General features: G+C 57.0%; 3 protein-coding genes across 7 annotated transcripts in view; all 3 read left to right on the forward strand.

Moving 5' to 3' along the window:
* Positions 1-1,028: 1,028 nt before the first annotated feature.
* HOXB9 (homeobox B9) lies at positions 1,029-5,870 on the forward strand. The gene is made up of 2 exons (XM_045488525.1): positions 1,029-1,847; positions 4,590-5,870. Exons 1-2 carry the CDS (start codon positions 1,331-1,333, stop codon positions 4,823-4,825), a joined length of 753 nt encoding a protein of 250 aa, XP_045344481.1. The 5' UTR covers positions 1,029-1,330; the 3' UTR covers positions 4,826-5,870.
* A 4,028-nt stretch (positions 5,871-9,898) lies between these two features.
* Positions 9,899-22,885, forward strand: part of HOXB8 (homeobox B8) — a 64,192-nt gene continuing 51,205 nt past the window's right edge. The window contains exons 1-4 of one of the 5 annotated variants that reach the window (XR_006714919.1): positions 9,899-10,382; positions 12,623-12,849; positions 13,131-13,602; positions 14,498-15,305. Coding sequence is in view for 2 of the 5 variants with exons in the window: in XM_045488531.1 (XP_045344487.1) it covers positions 13,179-13,602; positions 14,498-14,805 (732 nt within the window). In the remaining 3 variants the exon portion in view is untranslated. Of the gene's footprint in view, positions 10,383-12,594; positions 13,603-14,497; positions 15,655-22,885 lie in introns of those variants that run through there. The other 4 variants (XM_045488532.1, XR_006714920.1, XR_006714918.1 and 1 more) reach the window with 4 other exon arrangements.
* HOXB7 (homeobox B7) lies at positions 16,950-20,384 on the forward strand. Its single transcript, XM_045488535.1, has 2 exons — positions 16,950-17,484; positions 19,543-20,384. The coding sequence occupies exons 1-2, from the start codon at positions 17,085-17,087 to the stop codon at positions 19,794-19,796; spliced, it is 654 nt and encodes a 217-aa protein (XP_045344491.1). The 5' UTR covers positions 16,950-17,084; the 3' UTR covers positions 19,797-20,384.

Below are 22,885 nucleotides of genomic sequence, written 5' to 3' on the forward strand. Positions count from 1 at the left end.
CCGGTATTTGGAAATCTATCAGGAAGGCGATGCCGGGTGAGAAGAGCCATCCGGAAGAGTCGAAAACTGGGCCCCTTCTTCACTGGGTGTAAGGGGAGATAACTGCGGGACCCCTTCCCACACCTCTGCTCTGCTGACACCTTAGGGAATTTCCCTTAACCCTTTCTCACATTCGGCTCCCGCAACGGGGCAATTTTAAGGGCCGCCGGCAGTTATCAGGGGGAGGAAAAGAGTAATGGCTATGCCCCCACTCCCCCCCCCACCCCCTACTTCCCTCTGACCGGGGCCAGAGAGACGCCCCAGGAATTTAAAGGACCTTTGGCTAGTTGTATTAAACTCTTTCTGAGGCTCAACTTTTCAGGGCCTGGTGAATACCTCTAACCTCATGTAGGTTCTGATTTTAGGATAGCTAAATTTTAGGACCAGGTCATTGGACACTCACCCCGCTCTCCTCTGTCAGCTACCGAGGGGTCAGGAGAAGCTCCCAGGCCTGTAAACCTCCCAACATAGTCACAGAGAGCCCTCCAAAGCAGATAATGCCCTATAAAACCCCCCAACTTCTCTCCCATCCCCTTTACTTCATCTCCAGTGGATTGCTGCCGCACTGTTGTTTAATAAACATCTTGTGTCAAGGGGACAGAGGAGAGGAAACGAGGCCTGCGGGGTGGAGTGGCGTTCGGGGGTCCTGTCCCCACCCCCTCTTTAATTATGCTGTGGGCCTCTCGGTCTGCTCCCCGGGCTGGGGTTCTCTCCCTCCCTCTGCCCAGCTCTCCCTCTCTTCCTCCCGGACCCGCCTGGGGAGAGGGCTCCACAGCCTGAATCCCTCCCGAGGCAGCCCGCTGCTTTCCCTCCGCCTCTCCTCCGCCCCCGCCGCCCCATGTCGAGAACAACCCCCCTTCCTGCAAAAGGAGGGGAGGGGGGGGAGGGAGGGCGGCCGGCAGCTCGGGCTGAGGTTACGTGGCCGCCGGAGCCCTGACGTGATAGCACATTGCATCAGCATAAAACAATCCATCCTCGATATGGAATGCGGTGCGGACGGATGACAGCGAGAGCGCAGCCCCCTCGCCCGATTGATTTATGTTGGAGCTGACGCTTTATCAGGCAGTCGGAAAAACTTTGACCAATCATTTTGCAAGGAGCGCTGAGCCGGGCTGCTCCACTGTACTTTGTTGGCTGAGAAGTTGAGCAGGGGGTGGGGGTGGGAGGGTGGGGGGCTGGGGGGGTCGCGTCCGAAAGCCCTCACACCGGTCTGGGTGCCACCTCTCCCTGCTTGGGCGCCGCCGCGCGAGCGCTTCCCTTCCCCCTGCGAGCGCCCGGATAATGTCTGAGAATGTCCATTTCTGGGACGCTTAGCAGCTATTATGTCGACTCGATCATAAGTCACGAGAGTGAGGACGCTCCTCCAGCCAAGTTTCCTTCCGGCCAGTACGCGAGCCCCCGGCAGCCGGGCCACGCGGAGCACCTGGAGTTCCCCTCGTGCAGCTTCCAGCCCAAAGCGCCGGTGTTCGGCGCCTCCTGGGCGCCGCTGAGCCCGCACGCGTCCGGAAGCCTGCCGTCCGTCTACCACCCCTACCTGCAGCCCCAGGGCGTCCCGCCGGCCGAGAGCAGGTACCTCCGCACCTGGCTGGAGCCGGCGCCGCGCGGCGAAGCTGCTCCGGGGCAGGGCCAGGCGGCGGTGAAGGCGGAGCCGCTGCTGGGCGCGCCTGGGGAGCTGCTCAAACAGGGCACGCCCGAGTACAGTTTGGAAACTTCGGCGGGCAGGGAGGCCGTCCTGTCTAATCAAAGACCCGGCTACGGGGACAATAAAATTTGCGAAGGAAGCGAGGACAAAGAGAGGCCGGATCAAAGTAAGTTATAAAAAGTGAGGAAATACCAGGCCGAAGGCCAGGCGAGGTGGGGGGAGGGGAGGGGAGAGGCAATAAACTGCGGACAATGTGGAGGGGAGACCGCGGCGGTGGCCGGAGAGAGCGAGCGGGGGAGGAGGGAAGAGGGAGGAAGGAAGGCAGGAAGCAGGCAAAGCTAGCCGGGTGCCCCCCGAAGGGGAGACTGAGGCCGCTGGCGGAGCGCCGCCCCCACCGCTGCCACGTCCTGCAGGGGACTGGGGCGCAGGCACCACCTCGCCGCCCTCTCGGCCTCCCTTCCCCCACTCCCCCGGGGCTCGGGCTCAAAGCCCGGGAGGAGGCTGTCGGCGGCCGGCCGGGAGAGGGGCCGGCGGGGCCGGGGCCCGGGCGGCAGCCGGCGAGGCCGAGAGCCCGCGCCGGCGAGGGCGGGAGCGCACGGGGCTGCCCGGGGCCGCGCGGCTGGCAGAGCTCCCCGCGCCACGCGCAGACCGTAAAAGCCGGCCAAGGGGAAGTGGGAGGGGGCTCATTAGGATTTTATTTGCGATGCAACAGCTTGGCGGAGGATTGTTCCTAGCAGGTCTCGCGCAGTAGCCGCTCAGGGTCCGCAGCCGGCGCCGGGAGGGGCGGGGAAGCCCTGGACCCGGTGACTGAGCCCCCTCCCCGGATGCGCCGGCCCCTCCCCGGGAGCCTTCCCTCCGGCCGCCCCCTCCCCTCCTTGGCATCCTCGCCCGGCTTGCAGCTTCCTTTTCTGCAGCCCCCGCTGCGCTCCGCGGGGCTCCCTATAGCCCCAGCCGGAGCGGTCCGCCTCTCGGGGAGTCCGGGGATCGCTTCTGAACTTCGGGGGCCGACCGCCAGAGTGGAGAAGGAGAGATCCCGAAGGGACCCTGGGGAGAGGAAGGGTGGGGGGAAGAGAGGCTTGCGGCAAGGCGGAAAACTTTACCCTCCGATGGTAGTTACTCCTCATCTCTCCCACTGCTCCAGAAGCACCCCCGCCAGGAGCCCAAGTCTGGCTAATTTCCAGGAGGTGCTGCTGGCTGGATGTGGGGTAGGGGGAGTCTCACCGTTTTCGTTTTTAAGGTTGAGAAGAAGCAAATTGGTTGGGGGTTCTTAGCTCCGAACAATAAGCCTCAGGCTGACCGGAACAAGTCCTCACCCCTCACTCTTTTGGGGGAGCGAGGGTCAGATTTTTTTGGTCTCTGCTTGCCCTGCCAGATTTCCTGTCAACGTGGTGGCCCGCGGGCCCTTTGGGGTGCCCTTGTCTGCTGGAGGGTACAGAGCTGCCCCCACTCCCCTGAGGTCCCTGCCAGGTCCTACCACCTCCAGCCTGCCAGGGTTAATAACAAGAACTACCGTTTGGGTAACACGGGCTCTTCCCCAAACCTCCCGACTCACACCCAAACAGACCCCCCACACCAAGCCCCCAAACTCTGCCTGGAAAGCCCATTACTGCAAGGCAGGCGGTTGGGCTGGGATCAATTATTAACAGTTTTTTTTTCCTCTTTCATATTTAATGCGGCTGTAGGTCCCATCCCAGGCAATCACATTAAAGACATAGCACTGCAAATTGGTAAGACACGGTACTTAGTGTAGGATGAGCCAGATTATTTTTTTAAAAAATATATATTCAGTGCTTTTCGTTTAGGGAGGAGAATCTAGCAAAGGGTGAGTGTTATTTTTAATTGGCTCTGCTTTGTTTGGCAACTTTTCTGAGTTCCAGGGTAGGGAGAGAGACAGTGAAAGGAAGACAAGCCCGTGTATATTTTTGTTTCCTCTCCCCCCCCACCCCCCGCCTCCCCTTCTTCCATTCAATTACCCCTTTCTCTGCTCGTCCTCACTACATGGAGCCAGTTGGAGTTAGGTGTGCTGTGAAGGGCCTTCTGTCACCCCCACATCATCCACGGCCCCCCACCCTGGGACCGGAGCAGTCTCGCTTCCCAATCTCCCTGAACTTGCTTTAACCAAACTGCGAGCTGAGCAGGAGCGGAAAAGGAGAGACTATTGCAACCATAAGTTATCTGTGAGCCCCTGGCGCTCCCTTGTCCACAGGCTGGAGTTGATAAATGGTTGCAATTGGGTTGCATGTGAATTGGAGTATGCTAGATGTTTGCGTCTCTAAGTGCAGACCCATGTTTGTGGGGTGTGTGTGTGGCGGGGCAGGGGGGGGGCGGCGACAAGGTATCTACAGACACACAGGCCTGCTGCCATGTGGCCAAGAGATGCAAACTTGTGATGAAGGCAGGGTGTCCCTGACTGGACTTGGAGGGGCCAGGAGGTCTCTCTGGCGTGGCCGAACAGAAGCCGGCTCCCCCTGGGCCCAACCCTCCTCTTACCTCCCGGACCTAGGGCCAGGACGCTCCAGGTCAGCTACCTCTGGTTAGTCCGGTGGTGCCGGTGGGGAGGGGGGAGGGGCTTTAGCCATGCTGGGCTTTGACCTGAGTCCCAACCAGTGGCGACCCAAGTGGAGAAAGAGACTGAGCGAGAACCTGAGACAGGCAGAGCTTTGGAAGCGCTGACAAGCCTGTTTGGCCCCACTCTGTCCCAGTAACTGTCACCTGGCGGGCGATGTCGACAGCAACTCCTGGCCCATCTCTGGGACCCCTTCTGGGAACTGGAAGGCCCAGCGCCCCCCTCCGCAATGCAAGATGGGGGAGTGGAGACCAGGGGGACATCCTCTTGGAAGGAGAGCACGGGGGGGGGGCCTTTCAGCCCCCCTTCCTTTCTTTGATTCTATCGCTGCTTCTCTTTCAGCCAACCCCTCCGCCAACTGGCTGCACGCTCGCTCTTCCCGGAAAAAGCGCTGTCCCTACACCAAATACCAGACGCTGGAGCTAGAGAAGGAGTTTCTGTTCAATATGTACCTCACCAGGGACCGTAGGCACGAAGTGGCCAGACTCCTCAATCTGAGTGAGAGACAAGTCAAAATCTGGTTTCAGAACCGGCGGATGAAAATGAAGAAAATGAATAAGGAGCAGGGCAAAGAGTGAAGATCCCCCACCCCCGCCCGGCCCTCCCTGCCCCTTCCCCATCTCACGCTTATTTATAAGTGATGGCTGCAGGGCCAGCGCTGTCTGGGATGTATTCAAGTGAATGGGGAAGGGGGTCTTTCTCTTCAAAGTCCTTCTCTGCATCTCAAGCATCTTTCCTTTGCCCTTACCTGTCCTTCTCTTCTCCCTGAGCCTCAGAAGGAAGTTTTGTTGATTTAGAAGGTAGACATGTAGTTGGTTTCTAACAAAGTGATGGGCCGCAAGGAAAGAGAGCCCCTAGTCGAGCCCCTAGCAATCCCCTTAATTTTTCTGGGAAGCCCCAGCCCCTCACTTCCAGCCTACCTGTCTCCACGCAGCAACCCCCCCCCCCCCCCCCGCCCTGTCCCTATCCTGAGTTACCCAGGGACATTCCAGCTGCATACAGCCCAACAGAAGCCCACACACTTAAAGCCTGGAGCCCACAGTGATAATGGGGAAAGCTCACAGCCAACACTCAAATGAAGTGACACCCCAAATGCAGACCATCGCACCCCAAATCTGGCAGAACAGCCCTCAGACCACCAGCAAGCCCAGATTCTACCCCTGACACAAATCCACATCCAGAAGATGTCTAGAGACGCACTCCTGAATGAGGCGTTGTAGCCCAAAGGGCTCGGCATCACGTCACCGTCTCTGTGGAATCCCCAACTATACCCCATTTGGACCCAAGGGCAAATGGGGTAAACTCAGCCCCCAAGCTGCAAAGCTAGAAGGGGCGAGGAAAGACAGCAGTGGTCCTTATGGAGGCGTCTTAGGATTTATGAAGATGTTTCACACACGTTTTGTTGCAGGAAATGTTTAATTCCGCATGTTGTTTTCCTCTCCTTCCAACAAAAGGAGGTCAAATCGTGGGTCGTAAGCCTTGACAATGTCGTCTGTCTGTTCATCTGTGCCCCGCTTGACACAGACTAGCTTCTCTTGCTCTACACAGGCCCTGCCTTCTTGCACATCCTCCCCAGCTCTGAAATCAACTCTGTTCGGCCAAATCCACCTTGCACCAGCGAATCAAGCCGCCCCTTGTAGAAAAGCCCCTCCACCCTCCATCCCCTGCTAGCTCAACCCTACTATAGGCAGGAAAGCCAGGTCAGGAGAGTCCTATGGAGAATTTATTGTGAATCGATTCCCCGAGAGCGCCCTTCCGGGGATAACTTGTGGACAGGGGGGAGCAGAGGCTCCGGCGGGCGCGCGCGGAGCCTGGCGCATGCCTCCCCATCCTGCCCACGTCTCGACCCATGCAGAGGAGCCTCGGGGCTCGCGGCTGCCCGCCCCAGTGCAGAACAAGACCTGCCCAGCGCCGGGCTTTGCCTCCCGCGACTCGGGCCTGGATGGTGGCCTGCGCGGCTGCCTGCCGGACGCGCGCTTCTGGGGAACGCGGTCCCGCGTGCAAAGGAAAGAGGCGAAATCGCACCTAAGCAGCAGGCCGGAAGCTAACTCTGGGCTTCCCTGCTTCCCCTCCCCCCCCCCCGCCCCGCTCCCCGGAACTGTCCAGTCCCCCTTCAATTCCATGAACTGTTCTTCCTCCTGCTTCTCCCGACCCTGCAAGGGGACACTCCAGTAGAACTTCTCTGCTTTGTCGGTGGCTGTCGTGAAATTGTGCTGTGTTTCGTGATTTCTTTGGGGGTGATTGTCTCGCCTGTTTTCAGTTGTCGCTTATGTGGGAGGGGGGCGTGGGTGGGAGTGGGAGGGTGAGGGGCCTAGAGCTCTGATCGTTTGTTTTGGAAGAAAAAAAAAAAACAAGAAAAAGAACAAAAAATATATATCACTCTAGAAAATAAATCTCTCCTTGTGTCTTATTCTGTGTTGGCTCTCCTCACCTGGCCAGAGGTAGAGGTCCTTGTTCCAAGAGGGCAGCTTGGAAAACAGAGAGACTCCTGAGCCCAAGAGGTGCCTCCTTTAGACCCTGCAGGGCAGGGCTTCCTGGTGGGGCTGAGAACTGGTCTGGACCCCAGGTCCCAAGACCTCTGCTTAAAGGGAGCAAGAGCCTTCCCACAGGAGAGCCGGGAGACCAGAGGGGGACGGAAGGAAAAGATGAGTGATTTGGGGTCTGGGTCTGCAGGGAGCAATGAGATCTTCCCCCCCAAGTTGCACAGGAGGCCTCCAACTCCAGAGCCCCGCCACTCCTGGAAATAGTTCCTCTCTCAGCTGGCTGAGAGCATCGCCTTGCTTTGGCCACTTCAAAATATCATGCGAGTGAGGAAGGCACCAGCTTCCTGCAGCCATTCCCTGCAGTGGGGCGACTGGGTGTAGACGGAGGCCTTAGGAAGGCCAGACAGTCCTCTCTTGCGCTCAGAAGGAGTGAGCCCCTTAGGGTTCTGGCCCCCACCAGGAGTGTGAGGCTCCAATTCGAGTCATAGGGCTGTAGCCTTGGTATCACGCGGGTGGAGTTTGGTAGAGGTGGCCGGATGCAACAGAAATGTCTCAGGAGAAAACCAAACCTCCCTCCCCAGTCGGACCCCAGAACTAAATTCGGTCTCCAGAGGCACCTCTCCGTCCCTAACAGACTGCGGGGTCCCCGCCAGGACCTCTTCTGAAGGCCGCTGTCCCGCGCAGCCCTGCCTCTCTCCAGCCAGGCGTTGGGATTCGGCTTCTGCCCGCCGGGCGGTGGGGAAGCGGCCGCTCGTCCCCGGAGCCTCCCGCCAGGCCCACCCCAGCGGCGCGGCAGCCCGCGGAGACCCTGCGGGTTGGGGGTAGCGGTGGGGACAAAGCGTGGCCCGAGTGAGAGGCGCCTGGAAGTGAAGAGGCCAGGCCAACCCCTCTCCAGCGAACGAAAGCACGAACTAACTAGTCGGATAGAGAGCAAAAGGCAGGGGAAAAGCGAAGCTCCCGGGTCTGGCAGGGCCCCGGACCCGCATCCTCCAAGGAGGGTTCCATTCGGGTTATGAAATGAATCTGGCTTTAGAGCTTGTGTAGACTAGGCTCCCTCCGCATCCTGGGCTCCCCGGCGCCGCGAGCGGGCGAGCATCCGCCGGGAGGGAAGGCGAAGGCGCGGCCGGAACGGGACGCGGAGCTGCGGGGTTGGGGGGCGAGGCCTCCCGGGGAAGCCGCCGCCGGCGTCAGGGTCCCGAGCCCGGGGGTGGCTTCTTTAAAGACAAACAAAGGCGAAGATGCGGAGGCCGGGAAGCCGGAGATGGGGAAATCTGTTGTCATAAAAGAGAGCGAGAGATTCGGAGCGGGAGACCGCGAGAGTGCGAGACAGAGAGCGGCCGGGAGAGGAATTCAATGCCGTGTGCGCAGCAATAAAAGAATATGACCGCTATAAAAGTTTATAGCGTATAAATTTCTGAAGGTTAAGAAACTAAACAGCAGCAAAGCAAACAGTGAGGGGAAACTTTCCGGAGCGCAGGGAGCCGCAGCTGGGCCTGGGCTCCGGGGGGCTGGCGGCCGAATGGGTGGGCCTGGCTCCGGAGCCCCCACCCTCACCCTCCCGGAGGCTTGGGGTTTCGGGGGGAGGCCCGGGGGAGGGGGGCAAAGAGGGGGAGAAGAGGGACAGGGGAGGGAAGAACACTTTGTTGTCACAATTCAGACTCTTGTCTTTGTTCCCTACACCCCCTCCAGGATCGGGCGTCATAAATGAGAAGCCCCCTGCGCACACGCGCGCGCGCGCGCGCGCGCGCGCGTACACACACACACACACATACACACACACAAAGTCCGGCGGGGCCAGACGTCTGGGCGCGGGCAGCCTCTTGATCCTTTTACAGCCCCATCCCACCCTCCCGGGCCTCCTCTCCCCCCCACAAAAAGCCCAATTGTTTCTTCCTCAGAATTTGAAACAATCGTGTTGGGTTTGAAAAGTACTCGGCTCCCCCTTTTACGGGCCATAACGGCGCTAGAAATTAGGGGCTTGAAGTGGAGGGGGGGGGTCGGGGGTAAGTATGAGAGAAGAAAAAAGCTTATGGTTTCATTTTTTTTCCTCCCTACCCCCTCTCCTTGTTTTTTTTTTTTTAGCTTATCTGCACAATTTCATGAGCCATTTCCTGATTTCCGATGCCTTGTCTCTCGCCTGCTCTGGTTTCCCTCCCCCTTTTCTGCTAATAATGAAAGTTTCTCCCGCAGGTCGCTTCGGCGGCTGCAGGCGGCTGCATCTCGGGAGAAACTGGCCGAGCCGGTGTCGGCGGCGCCTTTTCTCAGGACGGCCGCTAGATGGCACCCTTGCTCCACGCGAAAATCCCCGGTGCGGCGGCGGCTGCGGACTCTCGCGGCGGCACCGCGCACCTTGGTCGGCCCTCAATCTATGAACTGAGCGCTACCAAAAGTCATGAATAATTTGCGCGTAATAAAAATATAGGGTTCATTATGGCCGTTTTCCCCATTTTATAGATTTCAGATATAGTGTGTTTCTCCCCCCCCCTCCCCCGCCCTTCCCCTCAAATGGTCAATTTTCTGAATTTCCCCCAGGAGGAGGTCTCAGCGCTTCTCACCCAGTTTCTGTGGTCGGTAGGGGAACCAATGCCTGAAAACGGGCAGTAGCAGTAGTAACGATGATAATAATAATAATAATAATAATAATAATAGGGAAATGGGCAAAATAAAAAGGGAGAACTGGTTGGGAAAAATGAGATTTTCCGGGAGGGGAGCTAGAGGAATGTCTAGCCGGATGCGGGTGAGCAGGTCAGGTGAAAGGGGCGAGCGGGTAGAAGAGGGTCGGATGAAGAGGAAGCTGCCCCCAGACGGGATCAGCAGGAGAGGGAACCGGGTGAGCCAGCCCAGGGTTTGGGGGTTGCCATGTGGGGGAGAAATGGATCCTTGGCGTTGGTGGGGATTCGTCGGTGCCCAAAGCCGGCGGGGCGGCTCAGCACGGACGGACGGAGGCTTCAGAGCCTTTGTGCGCGTCCGGGGCTGGGCGCGCGCCGGGGGATCCAGGCGCGGGGCAGGGGCTCCCCAGAACGGCGAGGCGCGGGAGGTCTCGTATATTTTCTCGGCTGCTCTGCGCGCCCCTAGTTGGGCAGCCCAAAAAGTGTGCGTTTTCCGGCTGGATGTGGGGGCGGGCACGGCGGCGTGAAGCAGGAGCTCTCGGTTCTCCGCGGTCGGTCCGTGGCTTCCAGGTGAGAGCTCCGGATCCGTGCGGCCCTGCTCCTGGCAAACCTCGGGGACAAGGGTCCTTCCGAAATTTAGCAGCTGGAGGCTTGGACTGGGGGTAATTTTCCTTCTGAGACCCACGAGCTGTCTGTCCATAACCCTTCTGATTCCAAATCTCCCGTTTCCTCCTGGCCCAGCCTGATGCGTGTCCCCCAATCCGGACAAACCTGCTTGAGAAATAGACACCCCCCCCCCCCACCTCCTTAAAATTAGCCTCGCCGCGGTCTCTCTTCTCTTCCCCCAAGACCGGGTGCAGAGAGACCAGCGGAGTTTCTCAACTTGAGTTTCTCTAATAAATCTGCGCTCCGTTGGGTGTTTATAAATTATCTCCTCGCTCTTTCTTGTTTTTTCTTATAATAGAAACATTTTCCTTCCATCAGGAATTTCTGGCACGGTGTAGGGATGATTTAGAACAAGTCATTGAATTTCTACCTCACCGGTGAGTCCTCAAATCATGACCATAAAATCCCCCGCACTTGATAAAAATGTTCTCTTCGGCAACAACTTAACTCTGCCTTCTGCTGCCTCACCGCCCCCTCAGCCTTGCACTGAAAATCCAAGACCCTGGTTCTCTCCCCTCCTTTTCTCCTTTCTCTCTCTCCCTTTCAGCCCCTCTCCCATTCTCCTGATTCACTTTTAAAGGACCAAGGGGCCCTACTGGTAGTTTCCCCTTGGCAAAAGCTGATGGTTTCATTTTTGCAAAGGTTAGGGTAAATGGGATCCCCCAAAAGCACCCTTCCCAAAGCAAAGCACTCTGGTGAATAAACAATGGCTCGACTGTGTTTGTAAAGCCTCTAACCTTTGTTGTTAGAATTTTTCTTTCTGTCTGTCTCTCCCTCCCTTCTTCCTTTCCTTTCCTTGGCCAGTGAGCTGATTCAGGAGGCTGTTGGTTGGGACCCTGGGACTGGGGCCTTCTAAAACCAGGCCACCATCCCCAGCAGGCCAGTAGGCTGGGAAAGGCTAAGGCAGGAGAGAGTGGCACCCACTCAGCTCGGCCCTGTATGCTGTGCCTCTGGAGCCCCAGGTCCTCAGGTCTGTGGAGAGAGTTGGGTTTAACTACTACAGGCTCCCCAAGGGGAAAGGAGAGAAAATGGGGAGCTCTGTGGCCTTGCTGCATCCAAATCCCCTCTATCCCAAGGTCGGTTTAGGCAGTGACCGTGGCTCAAAGGATGCTGAAAGCCGCAAGGTACCCCTGCCCCACACATACAGTCTTGCAGCCCCTACCTAGACCAGAGGAGAGGACAGCACAGGAACGGGACATCAAGACCAAGCACGTGGGCCTTGGTGGGCGCCCAGCAGCGGCCGCCGAGGCCCTTCCCTCCCTTTGATGTGCTGATGGGCGTGGTGATGCCCGCTCACCCTAGGGTGCTGCAGAAGGTGCCTGGGAAGGCTAGGAGCCAACTGAGCTTGGTTAGTTAAGGTCCCAAGGCCTGGGTGCAGGAGTGGGACAGCCCAACCTGGTGTCATCCTGCTAGTAACACCAGGCCCCTCTCCCATCACACAAAGATGGTCCCCCAAGGCACGGACTAGAGTCAGTGCCCCCCTCCCCATCCCAGCACTGCTCTCCAGGTCAAGAGGGTTGTGCAGAACTGCAGAACTGGCCTTTGCAGGGCGAACTTTGCTTTCTGCTTCACCAGCGCCCATTAACCAGAAAGTTTCTTTCCCCCCTCCTGGTCCCTTCTCATGTCTTCCGGGACCCCTGCTCTAAAGAAAATCCTTGCTTGTTTGTTTAATGAGGGAAAGTTGGTGAGTGGCCTGGATGGGGCAGAGAGGAGGTGGTGTGGGGAGGGGGGGGGGCTCCAGAAAGGGGATGGGGCAGGGGCAGGTGCTGGCCACAGCTGAAGGAGGCGAAAATCTCGGAAAAGTCACCGTTTGCGCCGAAAAAAAACACCCATAATCGTTCTCATTTCGGCTTCGTCACCCCCACCGCGCTGCAGTCGGGCGGTGGGGCGATCGAAGCTGCAGTTTTATAGCTGTAGAGGAAAGAACTCGTAAAATGCTAACAGCTTTTATGCGCTGCGGCATAAACAACAACAGACTCCGGCTTTATTGCGTTTTATAGTTTGTTAAAGAGTTTACAGCCGTTTTTTGGGGGCCGGTTACCCAGCCAATTCCCTCCACACGATAGTTAAACCTTTATCAATAATAAGGAAATTGATCATTAAAGCCTTAAATATGACTACCTCGTTTGTTTGAAAATATGTTTAGGAGAGGAAGCTGTATGATTTGATAACTTGTATTAAAATACCAATTACATTTATAGGACCTTTTAAAACTCGGCGCAATTAAACCGTGTTCTTTTACATTTTTCCGAAGCGACCCTGACATTTAAAAAGACTCCAACTGCCTCGTTAAAATCGCGAAATTAACAGCGTGCCTCCGCCTGGCGCGCTGTGTATGTGTGCGTGCGTGTTTTTTTCCGTGACTCCCCCACATCAGTCTTTGGGGGTGGTCTGCGAAGGTATTTGATTTGTTGTGAGGCGAGAGATATCTCATTAATGTAGGTAGTTAAACAGATTTAATCCGTATTCATTCTCTCTCTCACCCCCTCTCCCTCTCCCCCTCTCTCCCCCTCTCCCCCTCGCTCTCCCTGGGTGTTTTTTTTTTTTCCCCTCCTTTTTTTTTTTTTTTTTTTTTTTTTCCGCGCCCTCCTCACTCCCTGGCGCTCTCTCGCTCTAGCTCTCTCTCGCGCTCGCTCTCTCTCGCTCGCACCCTCGCTCTGCGTTCTGTCCGGGAGGAGTACGGAGAAGCCAATAGGATGCGGGGTCTCTAATGGATGCAAATGATCATGAAAAGACAGTGCAAAATATGAAACAACTCATTTGCAGGGAAGTAAATCACCGAAAACTGTTTATGAACTGGCATCCCTTCTTCGAAATGTAAAGCGAGGACCTCTTTAAGTGGCGGTATATTTTTGTTTGGGGGGTGGGGGGTGGGGGGAGGGCGAGCGAGCCGCGGCTGCCATGCAAGCTTAGACTTTTGGAGGCTTCGCTGTCCTTTTCTATTCCTGGAAATCACAAAAAGTGCGGCGGCTTCGAGATCTTCTTCGCCTTTTCTTTCTTTTCTTTTTTCCCCCTCCTCCCTTTCCCTCTCCTTTCCTGGCGAGGGTGACTAGGAGCCGGCGAATCCGCGTTTTTTTTTCTCTCTCTCTCCCTCCCTTTCCCCCTCCCCACCCCCTCCCCAACAGCCCCCAACTACAGCCGCCGCCGCCGCCGCCGCCTCAAAATTCAATAAAATGAGCTCTTATTTCGTCAACTCACTGTTCTCCAAATACAAAACCGGGGAGTCCCTGCGCCCCAATTATTATGACTGCGGCTTCGCCCAGGACCTGGGCGGCCGACCCACCGTGGTGTACGGTCCCAGCAGCGGGGGCAGCTTCCAGCACCCGTCGCAAATTCAGGAGTTCTACCACGGGCCGTCGTCGCTGTCCACCGCTCCCTACCAGCAGAACCCGTGCGCCGTGGCGTGCCACGGGGACCCGGGCAACTTCTACGGCTACGACCCGCTGCAGCGACAGAGCCTGTTCGGTGCGCAGGATCCAGACCTGGTGCAGTACGCCGACTGCAAGCTCGCCGCCGCCAGCGGCCTGGGCGAGGAGGCCGAGGGTTCAGAGCAGAGCCCGTCGCCCACACAGCTCTTCCCCTGGATGCGCCCGCAAGGTGAGCTCGCGGCGGGGACGGCCGGGGCGGAAGGGAGACCGGAGGGCCCGACGCCCGGGCAGGGGGCCGGGAAGGCCGGGAGCATTTCCTGAAGCTCCTGGAAGACGTGCCTGCCGCGTTCCGATCGCCTCCCGTTTCTTTCCTCCTCCCTTCCTCCCTTCCTTCTTTCCTTCCTCCTTTCCTTCCTCCTTTCCTTCCTCCCTCCTTTCCTCCCTCCCTCTCTCCCTCCCTCCCTTCCTTCCTTCCTCCCTCCCTTGCTTCCTTCCTTTCTTTTTTGTTTCCCTCGAAAGGGGGTCGCTAAGCGACATTTCCTGAATCCATAAACCCCTCACCCTGCCTTACTTTTCTTCTTCTCATCCTTTTTTTCCCCTTTTAGTGTTTTATGGGGGTAGTGGAGAGAGGGTGGTGGGAGTGGGGGCGCTCAACTTTTGCACTTCTCAATTGCTTTATAGTTTAATTACCCTGAAGAAACTTTTCTTCTGGGGCAGAGGCTCTGGGGGCTTTTCAAGGTGGGTCCATTCGTCCCCATCCTGGCTTTTTAAATTCTTATATCCTCCTCCCCCACCCCCCCCCTTCACATCCTTCCTTCTAAAGTTTATGGCACTTTTAATAGATTTGAACCACCCCTACCCAACTCTGGTGCTCGTTACCAGGGGAGGGGGCTCCCCCTTTCTGGCTCCCTTAGATTCAGTGGTGTCTGACCCCCCTCACCCCCCCTCCCCTCGCTCCTCTGACCGCGGCCTCCCAGCGCCCCCGCCCCTGCGCGGGGTAGAAGGTCCCTTGCCCTTATTATACTGGTCTCCTAGGCTGGTTCACGAATCTTCCAACCTTCTCCATCTCTGCCCCCTCCCCCATCCTCCCCTCCCCCCTGTCTCGCCCTTTCCCCCATTCCCAGCAGCCGCCGGACGCAGGCGAGGCCGACAGACCTACAGCCGCTACCAGACCCTGGAGCTGGAGAAGGAGTTCCTATTTAATCCCTATCTGACTCGCAAGCGGCGGATCGAGGTATCGCATGCGCTGGGACTGACAGAGAGACAGGTCAAAATCTGGTTCCAGAACCGGAGGATGAAGTGGAAAAAAGAGAACAACAAAGACAAGTTCCCCAGCAGCAAATGCGAGCAGGAGGAGCTGGAGAAACAGAAGCTGGAGCGGGCCCCGGAGGCGGCGGACGAGGGCGACGCGCAGAAGGGCGACAAGAAGTAGGCTCCAGCTGGGACTGCCAGGGCCGCGGCTGCCCTCCGTCCGCGGGTCCCCCGACCACGCCGCCGTCGCCCGCCCCCGCCCGAGAGAGCTCTGGCCCCGCGAGCGGGGCCGGGAGCCTGGCCTCCCGCCGCAGCGTCCCCCGCCGCGCCAGTCCCCGCTAGTGGTAGTATCTCGTAATAGCTTCTGTGTGTGAGCTACCGTGGATCTCCTTCCCTTCTCTTGGGGGCCGGGGGAGGGAAAAGAAAAGGATTTTAAGCAAGGACTCCCTCGCCCTGCGAAGGTGAGCGGCTGCGGCCTGGCTGAGCCCCCCACGCCCCCGCCCCGTGTAAAAAGCCTCCTTGTGCAATGGTCTTTTTTCCTTTGAACGTGCTTCTTTGTAATGACCGAGGTACCGATTTCTGCTAAGTTCTCCCAACAACATGAAACTGCCTATTCACGCCGTAATTCTTTCTGTCTCCCTCCCCTTCTCTCTTCTCTCTCTCTCTCTCTCTCTCTCTCTCGTCCTCATTTCCCCCTCCCAACCCCTCTCTCCCCGCTGCCCTCCCTAGCTCGCTGGCTTTCTCTCTTGCTTCTCTCTTTTCCTCCCAACACCCCCGCCCCCTTTGGTTTGGCAATTTCGTCTTAAGTGTTTCTCAAAAGAGGTTACTTTAGTTAGCATGCGCGCTGTGGGCAATTGTTAAAAGTGTTCTTAGGTTTACTGTGAAGAGAATGTATCCTGTATCCGTGAATTGCTTTATTGGGGGGTGGGAGGGCTAATTATATATTTTGTTGTTCCTCTATACTTTGTTCTGTTGTCTGCGCCTGAAAAGGGCGGAAGAGTTACAATAAAGTTTACAAGCGAGAACCCGAGACTGGCCCGGCCCGCACTCCTCATTTGCCCCCGGCGCCTTGCAGAGCTGGGGGGGAGCCGGTCACCGGGCTCCTGCGCCCTCCAGGCCAGGCAGACCAGAGGAGGGGGCGGGGGCTGGAGGCAGGTGGTGCGAGTCCCTTGGCCCAGGGGCGCAGGGGGTGAGGGAGGCGGCTGCGCCTGATTGGAGGAGAGAGGAACGGGGGAGGGGAGCCCAGAGAAACCCCCTCCCTTCGTGTTCTGAGGCTGTCTGCCCGAGACCCAGGCGCCCAGGCCAAGCTGGAGAGATGCGCCCGGTTGGTGGCTCTATCCCTCGCCACCTCCCCTTTTGTTTCTGTGGGCCCTCTCCTGTCTCCTGTGTGTGCATGGGGGGGGGGGGGTGGTGGTGGTGGCTGGTAAAAGTGGAGCGCAGGGCCGTTGAACAAGCTTATATATTTATTCCCCCCCCCACACTGGGTTGGGGGGGGGAGGAGGAGGAGAGGGGAGATGCTCTTCCCCACCTCTCCCTCTCCAAGAGTTGGCCACCTTCGCCCAGCTCCGAGGTCGTGGCTCGCCGCCTTCCTTCCTTCGCTGCCTCTGCTTCTCCGGCAGCCACGCTCGACTGAGGCATCCGCCTCCCGGAACCAGGAGAGCAGCATACCCAGGCCGCCCTCCTCCCTTCCTTTCTCTTCCCACCCACCCCACCCCCTTCCTTTTTTATTTTCAAATCTTTTTTTTTTTTTTTTTTTTTTAAGCCAACAGAAACCGCAGTATCCAACGCCTGTGGGCTGGATCCCGCGCCTGTAGGAGCACCCACGAAGCCTCACTCCATCCCTGCCCGTATGTCCGGGGGCACCCAGAGAGAGCCAGGAAGCCAGGCTCACCTCCGCTCCTCACCTCGGGAGAACAGGACCAAGTTCCCCCAAAGGCCCAGCCAGGCTGAATTGGCCCAGATTAATAAAGACCTGCCCTGCCCCCATCCACCCACCCAGTTGCGGGCAGTCCCTGCATTTGTTTCTCGCTGGGTAACCGGCTGGGGAGGTGGGTGTATGGGGGGGGGGGGTGACAACACGGATCGCTCCGAGGTTATTTATTTTCCCTTCTACTCAATCCCTTCCTCCCCAAATCTCGCCTGCAAGCTGCCTCCAGCCCAAGGGGGTCGGCAGCGGCCCTTGAGCCCCCAGCCCCAATCCACAGAGCTTGGCTTTCCCATTCATTATTGATCATATTTTATAAATCCAACGCCACACAATTTTTTCCACATTACCGGGAGCCGTGGGGAGGCCGCCCGGCCATTGGCGGAGGGCACGTCACGTGGGCGGGGTCACGTGGTCCGGAGAGGAAAAAGGGGGTCCTTTTTGGTGTAAATCTGGACTCTAATTCTGTAATATATCAAGGAATCTCGTAAAACCGACACTAAAACGTCCCTGCCTACAAATCATCCGGCCAAATTATGAGTTCATTGTATTATGCGAATGCTTTATTTTCTAAATATCCAGCCGCAAGTTCGGTTTTCGCTACCGGAGCCTTCCCTGAACAAACTTCTTGCGCGTTTGCTTCCAACCCCCAGCGCCCGGGCTATGGAGCGGGTTCGGGCGCTTCCTTCGCCGCCTCGATGCAGGGCTTGTACCCCGGCGGGGGGGGCATGGCGGGCCAGAGTGCAGCCGGCGTCTACGCGGCCGGCTACGGGCTCGAGCCGAGTTCCTTCAACATGCACTGCGCGCCCTTTGAGCAGAACCTCTCCGGGGTGTGTCCCGGCGACTCCGCCAAGGCGGCGGGCGCCAAGGAGCAGAGGGACTCGGACTTGGCGGCCGAGAGTAACTTCCGGATCTACCCCTGGATGCGAAGCTCAGGTAACGCCGCGCACCGAGCCATCCCGAGCCGCAGTGGCCTGGGCACATTCCCCGGAAGGCGCCCCCTTCCTGGCCGAGTGCCCCTTTCCGCGTCCAGAATGCTCCGGTAGGAGGTCGGCCGTGGGGGGACGCGGCAGCCCCTCGGCCGCAGCCCGGCGCGCCGCCCCCACCCCCACCCCCATTTTTTGATCGGTGCTCTCAGGCTCGTTCTGCTCCCTTGGCGGATCTCTCTCCGCCGACGCCGTGGCGCTCCGAGCCCCCGCCCGCCCCCCACCTTTCCTCCCGGCCTTTTAGCTTTAAATATTTATCAGCCGCGCCGGCACGGGCTGGAGACGAGGCCGTTTGTCTTGTGGAGGAAGGCTGGGGTTTGCAGAGAATAGCCATTAGGGTCTCCCCCTCCCTTCTCCCTTCCCCCGCCGGGGATCTCAGCTCTGGGTGTGTCCCCCAGCCCCAGCTTGGAGGTCTGGGGGAGGGGGCCGCAGCGCTCAGCAATTCTCCCCTCCCCCTTCCTTCCCAGCCAACCCCGCTCCCCCATTATTCCCTTCTGGACAATTAGAGGTGGGCTCTAGAGGCTTGGCGGGAGGAGGGGGTATGAGAAGAGATGAAGATCCAGCCAGGGACACAGAGCCAGAGAGGCAGGTGGAGACAGGGGGGCTGAGACCAAGAGAGACGAGGCTCCTGACCCCCCAGTGAACTTGGGAAGGGGGAAGCAGAGCTAGAGAAAGGGTGAGCAGCCTCATAGGAGTACAGCTGGCTTCCTCAGGTGCCCCCTCCTAGGGTTCCTAAGTGCCTCTGGAGAAGTGGCCAGCAAGTTTGCAGGTATCATTCCAGAAGGGTGAATGTCCTCTTAGGAGAGGGTCTCCATGGAGCCAAATCAGAAGTTAGAGAGCGCAGGCCACTGAAGAGGCTACTGCAGGAGCCCCAAGAGAGTAGAGTCTCCTGACTAGCCCGAACCAGACATCTTTCTTAATGCTTTCCTGGTCTCAGGGCCCAACCCCAAGGTTCAGAAGGCCCAAGACTTGTGGTCAGAGGCCCCTAATCCAGCCAGAAGCAGCCCAGCTCCTACACCATCCATATTGGCGGTCACTGTCCCCATTACCTGCTCCATACTTCAACTGCCTTTCCAGTTGATTTATCAAAGCCCAAATTTTTCTGCTCGTAAACATTTCACGTTGGCTTTTATCTGACTTGAAATTAGGGCCCCTAGTCCCTCCTCCCACGTCTACTTCCCAGGAGGGCTGGCATCGGCACCGCCCCCAGTGCAGCCTCCCCCAAGGCTCCTCAGGGTTTTGGCCTAACCTGGAAAGCTCTCCTCTGGCCTTCAGCCCCCACCACCCTGATACTCCACGTTCCACCCCAAACCAGGCTGCTGTCTCCCCTGTGCCTTCCTTCCTGGAGGCCCAAATATTGATTTGGAGAACTGGGTCGTCTGGGCAGGTGGGCAGGCAGGACAGCCTGGCCCTGTCTGAACCTCAGCCACTCACTGGAAAATGGTCATCAGAGGGCAACTGCTCTCAGGCCAACTCTGAGCTCCAAGGAAATCTGCAAATTCTCACCTCCGCCTCATACCACAACAGGCTGTGTGTGTGTGTGTGTGTGTGTGTGTGTGTGTGAGAGAGAGAGAGAGAGAGAGAGAGAGACTGGGTCTATAAGGCTCCTTTGTTTCCTTTTCTTTTTGGGAAAAGCACTCAGGCCAGGCCTAGAGCCCCACTCCAGGGTCACTTCTATGGTTTCCATTGCCCCATTGCCCTAAAGACATCAGAGTCACTATCCAAAAAGGGAGGCTTGGGGTCCTTGGTCCCAGGGGTGATGGGAGGATTAACCTTCCTTCATCCCACAAGAGCCAGCAGGCTAAACCTTTCATCCAGAAGCCTGAGGCTGGAGGACTTTCTGGGTGGAAAGTGGGGATGTTTGCCTCAGGAGGCCTGTAGAAAAGCCTGCACACGCTGGGGGTATGGAAAATAAGAATCTGGCTTAGTGGAGAAATGGGCTCTCCCAACCACTTCTCGTGGCTTCTCCTACATGCACTGATTATTCTCCTTTAAATATTATGTGCAGGGACTGACCGAAAGCGAGGGCGCCAGACCTACACCCGCTACCAGACCCTGGAACTGGAGAAGGAGTTTCACTACAATCGCTACCTGACCCGCCGGAGGCGCATCGAGATCGCGCACGCGCTCTGCCTCACCGAAAGACAGATCAAGATCTGGTTCCAGAACCGGCGCATGAAATGGAAAAAGGAGAACAAGACGGCAGGTCCTGGGGCCACAGGCCAGGACAAGGCCGAGGTGGAGGAGGACGAGGAAGAGTGAGAGCCGGAGAAAGGGCAGAGGAAGAGAGCTGAGACAGGGAGAGAGGTGAAGCCCAGCTCTGAGAACTGATCCAGGAAACTCAAATTAAATCGGGAGGGGGGAAAACTATTTAAATAGTGGAAAGCAGTTGAAAAGTTTTTAAGGAGAGAAGGTGAAATTTTGGTTTCTTAACACTGAAAAAAAAAAATACTACCTATAGAAACGTCCGTCGGGTTTGTTTTGTACGATATGAGGACATCATCTACCTGTTCTGTAGCTTTCTGGGATTTGCCGCCCCTTTTCTATGTCGCTATTGTAAGGTCTTTGTAAAATCTTGCTGTTTTGTAAACCCCTTTCTTTGACGCTGTCTTTGTGGTCTGTGGGTCTGGACTTACAGTGTGTGGTTTCCGTCCTCCCGAGCCCCCCTGACTTCCCAGTAGCGGCACTGAAGGGGCCTTAGGGAGCCCCATGGACCCACCGACTAGCTCAAGTGTCCCCTCTGGGCACCTGGCCTGCCCGATGCTCCTTGTTCCCATGAGCCCCCGTGATCCTCTTTACGTTGTATGTGTACCTGAAGGATGGAGAAATAAAACACAATTTAAAAATGAACAGATGCCTTATTTTCTGTGTTTCCCTAGAACCAGGGGTGGGGGACAGAGAGGGTCAGGGTTATGCATCCCAGAGCCTCTTGGCTTCAACTTCTGCTGCTAGTCGTTTCTTTCTGTGCTTGGGGTCGGCTCTCTTTCCTCCTCCTTGCTCTGGGGGCTACTAGCCAGCGAACCCTGATATCCCACACACATCCCCTTTACACACTCTGGCATACACAAATGCACGCATGACACACATTCACAGGCTGACATCACACATACAGAAATATATACATCGCCACGCACAGTCGCCAATAAACACCCCTACTCGCACGTTCATAAATAAACATACAGGCATCCACACGTCCCAACTCGACCCGGGGAACGCACGCATTCACGTTCACACACACTCACGAGTAAACACACATTCACACTCACTCACAGAAACATTTATGCATACCAACGTACATTCACACGCTGGCTTATAAACACGGATTCACATTCGCCCCCCAAGGAAGCACATCCACGAGCCCGCACGCCCAGTCGCACACGTTCGCAAAACAAAACGCCCACAGTTACGCGAACTCTTCCTCTTCCAGGCCTTCAGACCAGGCTGGGGCCCAAACGCAGAGCTGAAATCCAAAGTGTTAGGCCCCATAGGAAGGAAGAGTGGAAGGAAAGGGAAGGTGACCCCCCCCCCCCCCAGATCCCCTCCCGCTTCCTGGGCGGCGTTGAGCAGAAGCCGGGCCGGCGACCAGAGACGCACGGCCGGCCCAAGGCGGCCTCCAAAGCCAGGGCGCTCCGGGCTTCCCGCTCACTAGGCACACATTTTCCGCAAGACCTGTTCGGTTCTTTTATTTCCACTTCTTTTGCTTTCATGCATTTTAATTTCTCTCATCTAAATTAACACAGCGATCCGAATAATACTTTAAAATGGTGGAGAATGAGCCCTGAGCACGAGAACCTGAGCGGGGCAAGTTTACCCGGCTAGTGTGGCCGCAGCCGGGCCGCTCCGAGCCGGCCGCGCCTCCCGCCGCAGCTCCGCCGGCTTCCTCCGCGCCTTGCTACCCGCGGTCCGCGCGGCCGGCAACCTGGAATCTTCTCCGGAGTAGAGAGAAAGAGAAAAAAGAGAAAAAAAAACATGTGTGGGGGGGATGTAATTTCGTTTCCTGCATCTGGGCGCTGGTAGCTCAATTCAAAATACAGGAGTATTTCAGGGGACCTGGGAAACACGGGGTGGATTGTGTTGGTTGTTGGTGGTGTGTGTTTGTTTGTTTGTTTTCCTCCAAAACACCCCTTGATTGAGGAACGTAAACCTGGGAGACGGCGCCTCGGCATCTAGACCTGTGGAGCTGAGGTTTAGAATTTATTCGATTATAAGCCTTGGATCCTTTAAATGTAAAGAACAGGTATGGGGACAGAGGTGGGGGGGGGGGAAGCAGTTTGGAAGGGAAGCGCATTTTAGGAGGATCTGTTTAATTTGAATTTGTAAGTAAAAGTCCCCTGGACCTGCAGTTTCCCCCATTAATGACCGCAGAACCCCCTGAGAACACACGGAGCTGTCATTGGGAACCTGGGTGTGCGGGCATTTGGGCGCGAGAGGCAGGGATCCTGCTTGATCTTCTTCTAATTTCTGGGGTGCAGAGGCGAGAATCTGGCTGCTAGACTGTCCGCCTTGGCCTCTATCAGGACTACCTTTCTTCCCCGGGCAAAAACTAGGCCCTGGGGGATCTAGGGCCCCCACACCCACAATGCCACAAGCCTCACAGGTGGGGGTCTTGCCATCTAGAGGGCTGGGAATGAGGGGGGCATTCAGAAGGGGAGAGGGGGCACTGAAGCTTTCATTTTGCCCTGATGCAAGTGGCAATTCTGGATCCCTGCCGCTGCTCCCGACTCACCCCAAAACTATCTTAGAATGGCCCCTCTAAGGGAGGATTTGGGGTGAATTCTTACTAGAAGAAGGGGCAGAGCTCCTGTGAGAATAGGGAGGTTCTGGAAAGAATCCCCTTCCCAGATGGACCCTTGTGGCTCCTCTGCCTGATTCCCTGCACCCCAAATCTCACCCCTTCTCATACTGGGGTTTCCCCAAATAGCGAGAAGGAGAAGAAAAGAAGATGGCGACTGAGAAAAGGGTTGCTGGTGGAGCAGCCATGAAGAAATGCAATAAATTCCTTGTTGTTTTATGAAAATTTACAACTTTGTGATAGAAGTTTATGAGTGGTTGAATCCAGCGATTGGCCGGCGCCGGTCATGTGGCCGGGCGATCGTGAACATGAACTTTTTATCATTTCCCTGGTGGTTATAATGCAGCATTCTTTTGGACACCACACCTAGGTCGGAGCACTGTCGTCCTTCAGGGCTCCAGCCTCTTGATATTTTTATACTTCAGTATCACTCGATAAAGAAAAAGAGAGAGAGGAAGAGAGAGGGAGAGGAAAGAAGAAGAGAGAGAGAGAGAGAGAGGGAAGGAGGGGTGGGAATTACACAAAAGAGAGAACCAAAAATAATTTTAATTTCTAAGTT

This window comes from Leopardus geoffroyi, chromosome E1, assembly GCF_018350155.1.
Source record: "Leopardus geoffroyi isolate Oge1 chromosome E1, O.geoffroyi_Oge1_pat1.0, whole genome shotgun sequence".
NCBI lineage: Eukaryota > Metazoa > Chordata > Mammalia > Carnivora > Felidae > Leopardus > Leopardus geoffroyi.

What these genes read in the sequence shown, in the direction of transcription:
- HOXB9 (XM_045488525.1), top strand. Translation starts at nt 1,331, where the DNA reads ATGTCCATTTCTGGGACGCTTAGCAGCTATTATGTCGACTCGATCATA. An exon ending in CAAAGAGAGGCCGGATCAAA is followed by an intron (nt 1,848 to 4,589) that starts GTAAGTTATAAA and finishes CTTCTCTTTCAG; the next exon opens with CCAACCCCTCCGCCAACTGG.
- HOXB7 (XM_045488535.1), top strand. Translation starts at nt 17,085, where the DNA reads ATGAGTTCATTGTATTATGCGAATGCTTTATTTTCTAAATATCCAGCC. An exon ending in CCCCTGGATGCGAAGCTCAG is followed by an intron (nt 17,485 to 19,542) that starts GTAACGCCGCGC and finishes TATTATGTGCAG; the next exon opens with GGACTGACCGAAAGCGAGGG.